The following is a 15,319-nucleotide window of genomic DNA, read 5'->3' as shown; positions in this document are numbered from 1 at the left end:
TGTTTGTTTGTGTACTATGAGTTCATTGTGTAGGTCTTTCTTAATGTTGCCAGCTTTAAATTTACTGCTGAAGAACGCTACCAAAGATTTCTTTATGCAGTGTTGTTGCCATACATTTGTGCCATGAGAAGGACCTCATTTCCTGAGTTTGAAGTTGGCATGTTCTTTTCTTATTTCATACCATGGAATCCTAGAATGGCATGGAACTTTGTACTTTTGTTTCAGTTTAACATAGGTTCCATCTTTTACTTGAAATAGATGCAGGAGTTCAGAGTCAAGCTGATTGATTGAGTCTGGGTCTGGTAATCGTGTTGCTCTGTTAAGTGACAGTTTAATAGGTCAGCTTTCAAAGCTGGGAAGTTTAGATAAGGGATTCAGCTATAGTTGGTATCTGTGGATAATTAACATTGCAGGCATTTATTTTGTATCATTTAAGGCAAATAAAAGGTAATATAGCCCAGATGAGAGGTGCAAGACATTTCTTAGATTCCTCTGCCCTTTGACATTTCTCAGAAATTACTTTGACAGAAGAATTAGTCAGCTTTGAATCTAAGGGTAAGGAAAGGCCTGAATATGTCTTTAGCTCCCTTCTGAGGGTTGTTAACACTGGGATTTTGTGATTGTTCTCTGTTGTAGACATGAGCACTGCTGCTCCCTTGGGAGGAGGTAAAGATGAGGAATCAGAGAAGAAGGATGAGATGGATGATGATACAATGTTTACCACCTTGGGCGAAGAGGATAAATCCAAGCCTTCTGTAGCGCCTCGTTGGGCAACTCGTGTGTTTGCAGCGGACTGCCTGTGCCGAGTTATCATGCTGTGTGAGAATGCCAACAAGGCACACTTTGATCTGGCACTGGCTCGTTCAGCCAGACTGAAAAACCCCAAAAGTAATTACAGATTGGGCATGGTTTGCTTTTCACTTTTTATTCAATTGATTATGGTTTGGGCTTTTTTTGATTTTAGACTCCTTAGGGCAGTTTAAGATTAGGCAACCAAGGAAAAAAAATGCAAGCCATTATCCTTTCATTCAAAGAGTCAGTAAAACTGTAGTTGTATAACCACTGTAGTTACCATACTGTGAACATCAAGAATGAGGTTTGCTGGAGAGTATAAATTGGCATACTGATCTGCTTGAAGAGAACCCTCCCTGTATTTGCAGACCTTGTCTCCAGTCTAAAGTAGAAGCAGTAAATGTCTAGCTAAGGATGAGCTGGCAACACTTGTTGAGTTCATTGTAATGACAGCAATAAATTAAGCTTCAGAGATTTTATTATACATACTGAAGAGATGCTAGGAAAGAAAAGAGATTCAGCCAAGTAATTATTGTTGTGGCATTGCTTGTGGAGACAGGGATGTGTGAGAGAGTTATAGTAAGAAATTAACTTGCCTGCTTCATTCTTTCAGTATCCGTAGGTGATGAATATATGAGTATTTTCAGAACTAATGAGTTAGAGGATCAAAGTTGAGAGGTCAGAAATGATATAGTTGTTTGTAAAGAGACATTTTCCTAGCAGATAATGGGAGTTTTTTCTTTGAGGACCAAGAGTAAAGAGTTTTGGGGGAGTTTATTTTGAGATGGCATTTTATTATAGAGAATGTTACTGCGTAACAGCCGCTTATAGCATCCTTCAGAGGGTTGCAAGTAATAGTCCTGAGAATTTACATCTCTGAATTTATTTAATGTAAACTTGATGTGTTTTCTCTCATTGTAAAAAAGAAAACTCCACAATCTTTCGAAACAGCCAACTTCAACTTTCAGAATATTTAAATGTTACTAAGACCTGTGCTAGCCTGAAAACGTAGCTGCGGAGTTTGCCGCTCTGTAGTTTGACTTCCAGTCTTTCTTGACTGATGTGCCTCTGAAAAGTTTCAGCTACAAAGATTTTTTGTCTTGAGATGTGAAAACATGTAGGGCTTTCATGATTTTTTGGGTTTTGTTACTCATCCTGGATGTTGCATTTTAAATAATTAGTTTTTGTCTTGGTCTAGTGATTTCAAATTCAAAGTAAGGAAAGCAAGACAGTTAATAACTAGAGAATAATAATGTGCTCAGAAACGTTCCTGAGTTATGTAGTTTCATTTTTTATCTGCATGTTCTCTGCTGCTTACTTACAGCATTGGAGATAGCTTTTGGGAGTAAAACTAGAGGCATACCCAGAGTTTTTTTAGATGTTTAAATTTGACAAGGTTTTCCTTTATCAGCAGGGGTCACTGTAAGCACAGGACTTGAACAGGAATTGCTTTGAGGATTTTCTGTAGCTTTACGGGCATCAGCGAAATTAACTTTACTAAGCGTTCTAATCCCTTCTGAGCTACTCAACCACATGTACATACTGTATTGAATGCAGTCTCAGTACATCATGTATTTAATTTTGTTTCAGATTTGTCCTTCATCTTTAAGATTGTCTTGAGAATAAAAGTCCTGGGTCTCATTTTAAGGGGTAGGAGGGAGAAGAGCACATTAAGTTCTTTCCTGCCTTCTTCCTGGCTCTAAATGTGGACCTTGGAAAAATAACAGGTGAAATTCATACGCCTTTGTGAGGAAAACACTGTTAACAGTCTTTTTAGGTTACTAAATAGCTCTAACTGTCATGTTAACTGTCTGTTTAGGTTACTAAATAGCTCTTTCTCTTCTATTCAAAGATGACTTCTTAGTACTCCATCTGTCTGACCTCATTCGAATGGCATTCATGGCTGCGACTGACCACAGCAACCAGTTGCGAATGGCTGGTCTGCAAGCTCTTGAAGATATCATCAAGAAATTTGCCTTGGTTCCTGAGCCAGAATTTCCAGGCCATGTGATACTGGAGCAGTATCAGGCTAATGTGAGACCTCCTTTCTAAGTTTAGAAAACTGTATATTTGTGCCAATGTGCCAGCATTGGAGAACGTTTTAGAGCTTTAAGTGGTCCATGAAGAGATTTTTGCATGTGAAAATATACTGGAGACACTTCTGTTTATCTCTTCAACAAATATCTTTGTATCTCTTCCTGTTTACTGTTATTTAGTCACTGACCAACATAAAATCTCAGTAGCTATTGATTCTTGAAAGCCAAATATTACAGGCTATGTTTAATTTTTATCAAGAGCAGCAATTTATGTGTAGAATTGGGAATTGAAAAGTAATGCTCTTCAGGTCCACACTGAAACTAAAGATTTGTTTTCTTGGGAATTAATGAATAGACACCTTTTTAAATGAAAATAATGGAAATACAGGAATGGGAGGTGGGCAATTGAAGATTTATTTTTGAGTATGTGATGGTTTGGGTGTTCCCTGCCCCCCCACACTTTTGAAATCACCCAGACTAGATTCAGCCAGCTCTGGAAATATGAATGAAGCTTATATTTACAGCTAGCATAGTATACAAGCAGATATTTACAGTAGATACAGTTATAGACAGAAATATACAAGGTAAAAGGTAATACAGAAACACAACAGCCCTCCCAGAAACCTGAGTCCCAGGAGGGGCTCCCAACAGCCCCTTCAGCTTCCCCCTACCCCTCTCAACCTGACCCCAGTCCCAAGGAAGAATGGAGGTTTGGCCAGGGGGTTAGGAAGCAAAGTGGGTTAGGCCAAAATGGAGGGTGAGGTCAGAGAGATGCAGCTCAGCCAGCAGCCTCAGTGAGAGTGATTATCTAATGTTTTTATTTCTTGTTCCTATACATCTCAGCAAGCCTGGGAGGGAAGTAGACATCAACATTGTTTTTCTTTCCACAGCCCGTAATCGAGTTCTTCTCACCAAAACATTCTAGCCTGCTTCAAACTAGCACAGAGTATTATTGCTGTGCTTTCTTGCATAGCTAAACACCTTCATATCTTTTTGACTTCACTTTGTCTTCAGGATCTCTGCAAATGCTTGCCAAAGGCAGGCTTTCATCCTCTTCACTCCCGTCTTTTTGTTCTTCTGTGGTGCTACAGCCACTACTTCTATCTCTTTGATACCTTCATGGTTAAAAGGATACTGAAGATTCAAGATGCTCATTAACAGAAAGAAGATAATTCCACTTACTTGACAAAGAGCTTGGGGTGAAATACCGATACCAAAACTGGCAGTCCTTTCTTGCTTGTTCTGTATATGTACTTGAGCCTTGAACAAAAGGAGATGAGGAATGGTACATCACTGCTGTTTTAGTTGGATTTTGAAATGTTTGTTTGTATCAACAGGTTGGAGCTGCTCTGAGGCCAGCTTTTTCCCAAGATACACCGTCTGATATAACTGCAAAGGCCTGCCAGGTACAGAGGGAACTGTTCAGATAGTATAAGCCAAACTAATTTTCTTTATCTTTGGAAGAAGGATGCAGGTGGCTGGAATATTTGTTAAAACTTGTGATGTTTCTGCAAAACCTTGTGAGTCTTCCAGTAATATATTTTGCTCCACAGAAGTTCTTTTAGGGAGCTACATCACAAAATATTTCACCTTCCTGAAATTGTCTTTGTGTCGGTTCTGCATTCATTGCTAAAAGGCAGAAAGAAAGAAGAAACTCCTTGATTAATGACACCAGTGGTAATTTATTTATTGAGATGACTTTCAGTCTAATCCAGTATTCAGAAAATTGATTGTTTACCTTCTAAACACTAAATTTCCTTTCAGACTAATGCCTCAGTTTAGCTTTTAAAAGGTCATGATTATTTACATTACAGTCATAGTAACAACCTCTCAGTGAAAATTCTGTTAGAGGTTATTTCTCCTTGTGTGTGGTCTTATGCTACTGTACGTTAAAGTGGCCTTATGCTACTGTACTTTAAAGTGGTCTTATGCTACTGTACTTTAAAGTGGTCTTATGCTACTGTACTTTAAAGTGGTCTTATGCTACTGTACTTTAAAGTGGTCTTATGCTACTGTACTTTAAAGTAAGTTCCAGCACCTCCACATCTCTCTTGAATTGAGGAGCCCACAACTGGACACAGTACTCAAGGTGTGTCCTCACCAGTGTTGAGCACAGGGGAAGAATAACCTCCCTCGTCTTACTGTCCTGTGCAATCTGTTATTATGGTTGGGAATGAAAAGAAATAAAAAGGGGAAAACCTCTTTTTTTTTTTTGTATTAAGCAGGAAGAGAGCTGCAGAGTTTTTTGTGGTTGTTCTTTTGGCTTGTGTTTGCTGATAGGTTGTTTTCTTTTTAACTTTCTTTTTTTTCTTGTGAGGTTGTAGATTTTTATTTACTTTTTCTTTATTTTTTTGCTAGTTTACAAACATTCTGAACTTTGTTGTCTAGGTGTGTAGCACTTGGATAGGAAGTGGAGTTGTAAGTGACCTGAATGATCTCCGCCGAGTTCACAACCTCCTTGTCTCTTCCCTGGATAAAGTGCAAGCAGGAAAGGGATCTTCTAGCCAGCTTTATAGAGAGAGTGCAACTACTATGGAAAAACTTGCAGTTCTGAAGGCGTGGGCTGAGGTAAGCATTAAATATTACATCTTTAAAAGCTGGAAAGGTTTTGCAGTGCAGCAGCAAGCTCACGCTTCACTGCCTGTTTCCACTGAGCCTCGCATCCGCTCTCCTTCTTACCTATGCTGATTCCACTCTGGGCATGTTTTTATCTCTGTGTCTTTCTTTTCCTTGCAGTCTGTTGATCCACATTTACAGTGAGGTTTGATTAGTCTTTGTTTTACTTCAATATAACAGATATTTTGCAACTCTTTTTTCTAGTAATTTTCCTTTGAGTCATCTGTGTATGTAGTCTGTCACTTTCACATGGAAAAGACTGCTGCTGTTTTTATATTTAGGAGCTCTCAGCAAGTCCAGTTCTGGGCCCCTCAATTCAAGAAAGGTGTTGAGGTGCTGGAACGTGTCCAGAGAAGGGCAACAAGGCTGGTGAAAGGCCTGGAACACAAATCCTATGAGGAGAGGCTGAGGGAGCTGGGGGTGTGCAGCCTGGAGAAGAGGAGGCTCAGGGGGGAACTCATTGCCATCTACAACTACCTGAAAGGAGGTTGTAGCCAGGTGGGGTTGGTCCCTTCTGCCAGACAACCAGCAGGAGAACAAGGGGACACAGTCTCAAGTTGTGCTGCGGGAAGTCTAGGCTGGATGTTAGGAGGGAGTTCCTGCCAGAGAGAGTGATTGACATTGGAATGGGCTGCCCAGGGAGGTGGTGGAGTCACCGTCCCTGGAGGTGTTCAAGCAAAGCCAGGATGAGGCACTTAGTGCCATGGTTTAGTTGAGTGGCTAGGGCTGGGTGCTAGGTTGGACTGGATGATCTTGGAGGTCTCTTCCAACCTGGTTGATTCTATGATTCGACTTTCATACCTCATTTTCTTCTAGGTGTATGTTGTTGCTATGAAAATTAAGAAAGAAGCAGAGACCAAACCAAAGCGTGTTTCAAAGAGCACAGAAGAGGATGAGGATGATTTTGGTGCTGTAGATGAGTTGCCACCAGACAGTTTGATAACACTTGTGCAGCCTGAGCTGCCTGCACTTAGCCGTCTCTGGTTAGCTGCGCTGAAAGATTATGCTCTTTTAACTTTACCAGCTGAATTTGCTACCCAGCTTCCACCAGATGGTAAGCACTGGAATTTATTTTTCTGTTGCTGTGAAAGAAAGAAAGAAAGAAAGAAAGAAACTTTAAATTGAGACTTCAACATTATTCACTGCTCAGCCCACACCTTGAGTCCTGTGTCCAGTTCTGGTCCACTCAGTTCAAGAGAGATGTTGAGGTACTGGAAGGTGTCCAGAGAAGGGCAGCAAGGCTGGTGAGGGGCCTGGAACACAAACCCTATGAGGAGAGGCTGAGGGAGCTGGGGGTGTTTAGCCTGGAGAAGAGGAGGCTCAGGGGGAGACCTCATTGCTGTCTACAACTACCTGAAGGGAGGCTGTAGCCAGGTGGGGGTTGGTCTCTTCTCCCAGCCAACCAGCAACAGAACAAGGGGACACAGTCTCAAGTTGTGCTGGGGAAAGTCTAGGCTGGATGCTAGGAGGAAGTTGTTGGCAGAGAGAGTGATTGGCATTGGAATGGGCTGCCCAGGGAGGGGGTGGAGTCACCGTCCCTGGAGGTGTTCAGGAAAAGCCTGGATGAGACACTTAGTGCCATGGTCTGGTTGACTGGCTAGGGCTGGGTGCTAGGTTGGACTGGGTGATCTTGGAGGTGGTTGATTCTATTCTATTCTAAGTGCTAATGTAGGGCTGGGTGCTAGGTTGGACTGGCTGATCTTGGATGTCTCTTCCAACCCGGCTGATTTTATGATTCTAAGTGCTAATGTTACTCCTTTTCAAGGGGAATGGGAATGCAGTGTCACCAACAAGGATTCTATCTGAATATGTATGTGATAAAACATCCCCAGAGTGTGTTTGACAGTAAATGTATGAGGGTATGTGCTTTCTGTCTATCATTTGCAAAGAATGTCAGAACGTTTGCTTTCCCACTTTGGCAGGGGGAGCGTTTTACACTCCAGAAACAATTGATACAGCCAGACTGCATTACCGCAACTCCTGGGCTCCCATACTGCATGCAGTGGCACTTTGGCTAAACAGTACAGGATTTAATACTACAGAGTCAACAGAGGAGAGTGCTGCAGCAGTGCCCAGTTCACAGAAGCGTGCTGCATCCATTATGTTGAACCAGACACCTGGAACTCCACCTACCACTAAGTCTTTGCCAGAGATCAACAGAGATCGAATGCACTTAATTTTGGGTAAGAGTTATAAGTTTAGAGTTCAGTAGCAGCACATCATGGTACAAAATGGCACTGGGAATAGAAAAAGGTACTTTGATTGAACACTGGGCAGTAGCCTTTTGAAATACTGTATTCTTATCTCTGTGTGTCTTCACATACTTTGTTGTCAGTGTGATTGTACTGTGATTTTTGTAGGCACGTTGGATATCTGGTCTATGTAATTGAAGAAAATGAGAAGAAACTGTTCTGCATTGTAGTATAATTCAGATGATAGAAAATGTTATGCTTCAGAGATGCAGCTTAGCAAAAGTTAATTGAAATGCACACCCTCTTAAAAGCACACTTGACACTATTACACCAAGCTAGGAGCAGGTGTTGATCTGTTGGAAGGTGGTGGGAGAGCCCTGCAGAGGGACCTGGCCAGGCTGGATGGGTGGGCAGAGGCCAATGGGATGAGATTGAACAAGGCCAAGTGCAGGGTTCTGCACTTTGGCCACAACAACTCCAAGCAGTGCTGCAGGCTGGGGACAGAGTAGCTGGAGAGCAGCCAGGAAGAAAGGGACCTGGGGGTACTGGTAGATAGGAGGCTGAAGATGAGACAGCAGTGTGCCCAGGTGGCCAAGGGAGCCAATGGCATCTTGGCCTGCATCAGGAACAGTGTGGCCAGTAGGACAAGGGAGGTTATTCTGCCCCTGTACTCAGCACTGGTCAGGCCACACCTTGAGTGCTGTGTCCAGTTCTGGGCTCCTCAATTCAAGAGAGATGTTGAGGTACTGGAAGGTGTCCAGAGAAGGGTGATGAAGCTGGTGAGGGGCCTGGAACACAAACCCTCTGAGGAGAGGCTGAGGGAGCTGGGGGTGTTTAGCCTGGAGAAGAGGAGGCTCAGGGGGGGACCTCATTGCTGTCTACAACTACCTGAAGGGAGGTTGTAGCCAGGTGGGGGTTGGTCTCTTCTGCCAGGCAACCAGCAACAGAACAAGTCTCCAGAACACAGTCTCCAGTTGTGCTGGGGGAAGTCTAGGCTGGATGTTAAGAGGAGGTTGTTGTCAGAGAGAGTGATTGGCATTGGAATGGGCTGCCCAGGGAGGTGGTGGAGTCACCGTCCCTGGAGGTGTTCAAGCAAAGCCTGGATGAGGCATTTGGTGCCATGGTCTAGTTGACTGGCTAGGGCTGGATGCTAGGTTGGCCTGGCTGATCTTGGAGGTGTCTTCCAACCTGGTTGATTCTATGAGAAGAGACAGGTATTTGACAGGTCACATGGACTAGCTCTTGCATCAGTTTTTCACCTGTGAGTAGCACTCACTGTATCCCCTTGTTGCCACCTAACAGCTTTAAGAGGTGGATGTGATCACTTATTTCGAGGACTGCCAACAGTTTGCTGGGCTACATAGACAGCAGAATTAAGTGCCATACGTGTAAGGTGAATACTGCATGACTTTAGCAGCTTAACTTCCTCTCAGCTGCCTTTACATTTAAAATGTGCTTTAGAATAAAACTCAGGTTACAACTGGAAGATTCAGAAGTCTGACTTAAACACTCTGCTCTGAAGATTTCTGTTTCTGTTGAGTAATTTCAGTTGCTTGCTGTCAGTCTTTTATTTTTTCCTGCCAAATTGTAGGGAAGACACAATTCCAAAGAGAAAGCAACTACTATTGTGCTGTTTTGAATGCAGAAACTCCCTTTTCCTTTAAAGGAAGAAAAAATGGTTAAAATCATGTATTAAGTTGCTTAGAACCTGCTATATTTACAACGATCTTTTAAAAGGAAAACTTGATTTTATGATGTGAACATTCTTTCTAATTGTTGTTCTTTTCAGGTGTTAGTATCCAGTTTCTGTGTTCCCCACGACCCGAAGAGCCTGTTGAGCATGTTACATCATGTTTACAAGCACTTCATACTTTATTGGATTCCCCTTGTGCCAGGATCCATATTGCAGAGGATCAGGTATGGAATCACAGAGTAAATAGTATAATGGGGTATTAATATTATCACTTTTGATCTCAGTAAGATTCTGGATGGTTTTACTTAGGATAAATTCCCTGGTAAAGAATAATCCAGTGAGGATGAACTGAGGAAAACTAGGTAACTCCACCTTTGACAATAATGAATGGCTACACAAGGAGCTATGATGCTTCAAATTACTGTTGGTAGTATGCTACTGGAAGTAGCATAGATGTTCACAGTGCCTAAGGAAAGTAACAATAAACTGAGTTACTGTTGTTCCTTAAATACAGCATGTATCCTTTGTCTGTTCATCACAGATACTAAACCATCAGGTACTGTATGAGCCTGTTGAAACAATTGGCTTTTCCTCTATCTTGGTCTTTTGTCTATGATGGTTGCAAAAGGTACAATTATTTTTGTGTGAGAAAAGTATTTGCACGTCATAAGCAAATGACATAACAATTAAGTCCTAGCTAAGTGTTTTTACTTATATTTTGGTTTATTGTAGCTCCTTGGCGTTGAACTCCTGAGTGTGCTTCACAGACTCCTCCTGACCTGGGATCCTCCTTCAGTCCAGCTACTGGTTACAGGAGTTGTCCAGCAGATAGTAAGAGCTGCTCAAGATTATTTGCAGGAAAAAAGGAACACCCTAAGTAAGATTTTGAAAACACGACTTGCTTTGCAGAGTAAATAAGTAAACGTTTTTCATGCTGGGAGAGAAACTCAAATACATTAGAGCATGATTACCCTGAGGAGGAAAATGCTGTGTATTCCACAGATACTTTGGATGTATTCATAATCTTACTTGCTGATTTCTTAACTCCTGTAAGGTGTCATTTTTCTTTCCCTGATAATTCCTGTGGTTATTATTCTCTTGTTGTATTTTTAATTGGTTTTTCTTGAGTATGAGTGATGAAAATTTTGCCCAGCACACCACTTAAGGTGTTACTAATACCTTGCTCAGTTTTATTAATGTTTCTCTGTTGACTGCCTCTTTAGCACTTCATTTTCCTTTCCTTCTAAAGGTTAATGGGTCAATGTGTAATGTAGGGTCTTGTAGCATGTCCTGGCACATCTTGCATTCATGAGGTGAGTGAATGCTACTGCTGAGTGAAAAGTTGCCTGCCACGGAGATATTGTCAGAAAGTGGAGCAGACTTGCATCTGAGTTCTTACTTCACTGGTGTTCAGGGTGTGTCAGCATCCAGGAGCTTTGGGAACAGGATGTGCAAACAGCAGCAGGGCAGTTGGTATGGAAAGACATGCTTGTGCAGCCCAGAAGTGCTGCTCACAACTGTACAAGACTGCAGAGTCAGCATAATGATGGCAGCGGCATACAGAGAGACAGTGTCTGCTGACTGAGGAATCTGGCACATCAGAGGCCTAACGATCTGGCTTGAAATTCAGATGAACATTCTGATGTGCCTGTTTGTGCAGCCAGGTGGTGTTGGTCTCTTCTGTGAGATGTGAATGAGATCATGTGAAGGTGAGCAGACTATGAGTGTCAGGCAGATGGAAGAATGATATGGTATTCATAGAGGTCCTGTAAGCACCATGTGTCAAAGAGGGAGGTTGAAACAGGCTGTGCTGAAACACATCCCTGGAGGATGAGACTTGCATGAAGGCTGCAAGGTTGTGATTTCAAGCAACAAAAGGCTTTATCTTCGTACATCCTACTGGAGAGCACAATAAGAGATCTAGCAAGAGAAGAGAAACAAACTGCCAGGGTAGTAGGTATCTGAGAGAGCCGTCTCTTTGACAGGTCAGAACTGATAGCACTAAGAGGAAGTGAAGCGTGATACAAGTCAGGAACTCTAGTCTTGTTTGCCATAGGCTACCTAATCAAGAAGAGGAGGTAGGTGAAGCCATGTTAAATCAACTGGAAGAAACCTTCCAATCACAAGGAATGGGAGTCTCATGATAATCTTGGACTAGCTGGACATGTGCTGGAAGGGCAACACTGCAGGATGCTAACAATTTAAAGCTTTCAGAAGAGAGGCACAGATGTTTTCAGTCTGAATGCTGGATAGTCCAAGTAAGAGAGATGCTCAGTTGATCTGCTGCTCACTGATACAGAAGAAATCATAGAATCATAGAATCAACCAGGTTGGAAGAGACCTCCAAGATCATCCAGTCCAACCTAGCACCCAGTACCTTTACTGAGCTTTATTTAAATTAATTCTTTCTTCTTTTATCTCTGATTTTTCTAGTATGATATTTTATCTACTGTTGTTTTGCTTTAGGCTTTTCAGTAGCAGATTCCATCAGTTCTACTTTATGTAATAGTATCTTTGATAAGGACTTTAGCATCAATCTGAAACTACTTTCTGAGATGCTTTTAGTAACCCAATCTAGTAACTACTTTTTGAGGTGTTTTTAGTAACCCATTTAGTAAGCATCTCCTTGTTCAGTCATCCCTTTACTGTTTTGTTCTTTAAAAGTCTCCTATGGGATGTACAGTTTGCATCTTTGCTGAGTAAATTAGTTTCCAAGTGACAACGTGGCAAATAGTTCACTGATGCCTGGTTTAGGTGTGCCATATTTTCTTTTGCCCCAAAGAAGTCATGTGAAACCCAAAGGATTTTCTCTTACTGAGAAAAAGTACCATCTTAGTCTGGCATAATATACTGTTGAGAGAAAAACTCAACTGTTAGCTTTTGCCTGTTTTCCACAAAAAAACAGAGAGAGGATTTTGCTGCAATGTGAGGAACCAGCACAGCTGAAAATGCAAGCTCTGTTCCTTCATATGAATTAATGGAATTGTTTAATGTAGGCTCAGTAAGTCACATTTTTCAAATCAGTGAGTGTGATAACACTAGCTAATCATTTAAATTCATAGGAGCTCCATAGGGGTAGTTCAGGCCAGCTTTGACTCACTGAATCTGTTGCTGTTTAATGGGAGAAGGAAAGACTGCAGCTGGCCAAGCTGCCATTCAAAAGAGAGACGTTTTGAACCGAATGCACTGAAATCATGAACTTGGACATAGAATCCTACAATGCTTTTTTGTTCTCTTATTTCATAATAAAGTTTGGCTGAAATAAAATGTTGTCAGGGTGGAACATTTCATTTATAGCCATTAAATTATATATATATATATGTATATATAAAAAGCCATGCCTATTTATTTGACATTGCTATTAATTTGACAAATGTTTTTTAAGAGAAGCAATATAATAGCTGCATTTTTATTTTGTGTAAGTATTACTACTTTTATTTGTAGTTCTGGATGGATTTTTCATAAGCATTGTTGAAATCACATTCTTTGTAAAACACTTTAAACTGCTTTAATTCTGGCTAGGACATTTAGTTTTACATGAGCCATGTTTGTTGTATCTTACTGTGAAACAACATTTCCCCCTTGATTTTTAAGGGGCTTGTTTAAGAGTGTTTCATGTCATCTTTGGGGCTTTTCTTAACTGTCTCCTTGCACATTTCAGATGAAGATGATACTGAGGAAAAGGAAAATCCTCTTGCTTTAGGAGAGGGAGGTGAAGGCGGTGGTCTTGTGCCTGGAAAATCTCTAGTCTTTGCAGCCATGGAATTGCTCATGTTTATCCTCGTACGGCACATGCCCCATCTGAGTTCCAAAGTGTCAGATTCTCCAAGTCATGTTGCTGCCAAATCCCACCTCTCTGAGGAAAGTGCTCGTCTTGTGGCTGCCACTGTTACTATTCTGTCTGACCTACCTTCTCTGTGTTCTTCAGCAGGTAAGGTATGGTAACAACATACATATGACTGTTTACTGTAGGTGGAATGTAGTGACCATATGATGCTAAAAGCAAACTATAAGTATATTCTTATGGGATACTTTAAGGGCCATCTATTGAAAAGTGTGTTTAGGTTCTAAGATAAAGAAAGAAATCAGGCTTTTCTAATGAGCAACATAAAGGAGAGTACTAGATTTGGTTTTGGTGCTGCAAGTGTGCTAAAGAAATGAGCCCTATGTCACTATGATTTTTTGGTTTTTTTCCCCTTTTTTCCTGCATCAGGAATGGTGTGGTCAGCAGGAGCAGGGAGGTCATTCTGCCCCTGTACTCTGCACTGGTTAGGCCACACCTTGAGTACTGTGTTCAGTTATGGGCCCCCCAGTTTAGGAGGGACACTGAGATGCTTGAGCGTGTCCAGAGAAGGGCGACGAGGCTGGGGAGAGGCCTTGAGCACAGCCCTACGAGGAGAGGCTGAGGGAGCTGGGATTGGTTAGCCTGGAGAAGAGGAGGCTCAGGGGAGACCTTATTGCTGTCTACAACTACCTGAGGGGTGGTTGTGGCCAGGAGGAGGTTGCTCTCTTCTCTCAGGTGGCCAGCACCAGAACAAGAGGACACAGCCTCAGGCTGTGCCAGGGGAAATTTAGGCTGGAGGTGAGGAGAAAGTTCTTCCCTGAGAGAGTCATTGGACACTGGAATGGGCTGCCTGGGGAGGTGGTGGAGTCACCGTCCCTGGAGCTGTTCAAGGCAGGATTGGACATGGCACTTGGTGCCATGGTCTAGCCTTGAGCTCTGTGGTAAAGGGTTGGACTTGATGATCTGTGAGGTCTCTTCCAACCTTGGTGATACTGTGATACTGTGACGATTTCAAAACCTTTTGGCCAGTTTTAATCACATTGTAAATGAACACAGACATCTCAGAGATAATTAAATTTCTGAGAAGCTCATGAAATGCAGCAGCTGGGTGAAAAGAGAATCCTGCTGGTTTAAAAACAGCACACTATAGCTGTGATATACTTGGGCAGCCATTGGATATCAGGCATCCCGAATGTGACTCTAAACTAAATGGAGCTTTCTTCTGCCAAGGGAGACTGTCACAAAGGATATGTGTAAACTAGGGTAATTGCACAGACTGGAGTACAGGAGCAAGGGACACAATTGCATGGGGAGCAGTGCTCTTTGAGTTGTGCAGTTCAGAGAACAAATCGTTTCAGAGTGGACTCGTTGATATTTGGGAAGTTTCACACATTGATATAGATAAGACATTTTAGAGACTGGCCTGCTAATGAGATGCAGATTGGTCCCTTAATGAGATGCATGGCAAATAACATTTGGACAGTCATGCTCAGAACACAACATGAGCTGTCTTCAAACAGACAATTTGTGTCTTACAGTTCTTAAAAAAAAATGAACTGAACAACACTGTTGTTAATTAATTTCTGGTTGTTTTTCCTTGGGGCATGGGCAGAGAGAGTGCCACTTCTGTGTTGACTGCACTGAAGGCATGGTTTCCAGCATTTGGCAAGTGGCCAGTGAGAGTAGCTCATGAGACTGTTGTTAGTCTGCAGAAACTGCTTAGCTGTTTTTTTAACTCATCCAGAAGATGTAGCCAGCTGATAGCTACAGGGAGAGGGGGATAATACATGCACAAACATTTGTGTTAATTGAGCATTTGGATCCAAGAGAAAAGGTGAACAAAGTGAATCCATTGCTTTTTGTGATTGAGTGGTTTTTTTAGTGCTTCTTCCTCTGTCTTTAAAACAAACATTTTGCAGTCTCCATTGGAGAAGATTCTGGGCAATCTGATCTAGAGGACCTGCTGCTTTGAAAAGAGTGGGACTAGATGAGCTCCAGCAATCCCTTCCAGTCATAATTATTCTACTTAGTGTATTTATCCTCAGAGCATTCCCAGAAATAGAAAAATGGTAGGATTTGTGTTTCTACAGATGTGGGAACATGAGGCAGAGAAAAGATACAGAAAGAGACTTGACTGTCTGAAAAGAGTTGTAGGTTGATGTTACACACCTAAATGGAACAGCATCCTTCTTGCAGTCCTACAGGT

At 41.9% G+C, this 15,319-nt stretch overlaps 1 protein-coding gene across 2 annotated transcripts in view; it reads left to right on the top strand.

Annotated features, from left to right (window-relative positions):
• HEATR5B (HEAT repeat containing 5B) overlaps positions 1-15,319 on the top strand; it is a 60,011-nt gene that overhangs the window by 33,199 nt on the left and 11,493 nt on the right. For both annotated transcript variants that reach the window (XM_064158719.1, XM_064158721.1), the window contains exons 24-32: positions 637-888; positions 2,645-2,826; positions 4,166-4,234; positions 5,217-5,396; positions 6,261-6,498; positions 7,367-7,627; positions 9,426-9,553; positions 10,062-10,206; positions 12,991-13,260. In XM_064158719.1, coding sequence (XP_064014789.1) covers positions 637-888; positions 2,645-2,826; positions 4,166-4,234; positions 5,217-5,396; positions 6,261-6,498; positions 7,367-7,627; positions 9,426-9,553; positions 10,062-10,206; positions 12,991-13,260 — 1,725 coding nt within the window. The remainder of the gene's footprint in view (positions 1-636; positions 889-2,644; positions 2,827-4,165; positions 4,235-5,216; positions 5,397-6,260; positions 6,499-7,366; positions 7,628-9,425; positions 9,554-10,061; positions 10,207-12,990; positions 13,261-15,319) is intronic.

Source organism: Pogoniulus pusillus, chromosome 18 (assembly GCF_015220805.1).
Source record: "Pogoniulus pusillus isolate bPogPus1 chromosome 18, bPogPus1.pri, whole genome shotgun sequence".
NCBI lineage: Eukaryota > Metazoa > Chordata > Aves > Piciformes > Lybiidae > Pogoniulus > Pogoniulus pusillus.
The sequence above is the reverse complement of the archived record's forward strand: the minus strand, read 5'-3'. Positions and strand labels throughout refer to the sequence as shown.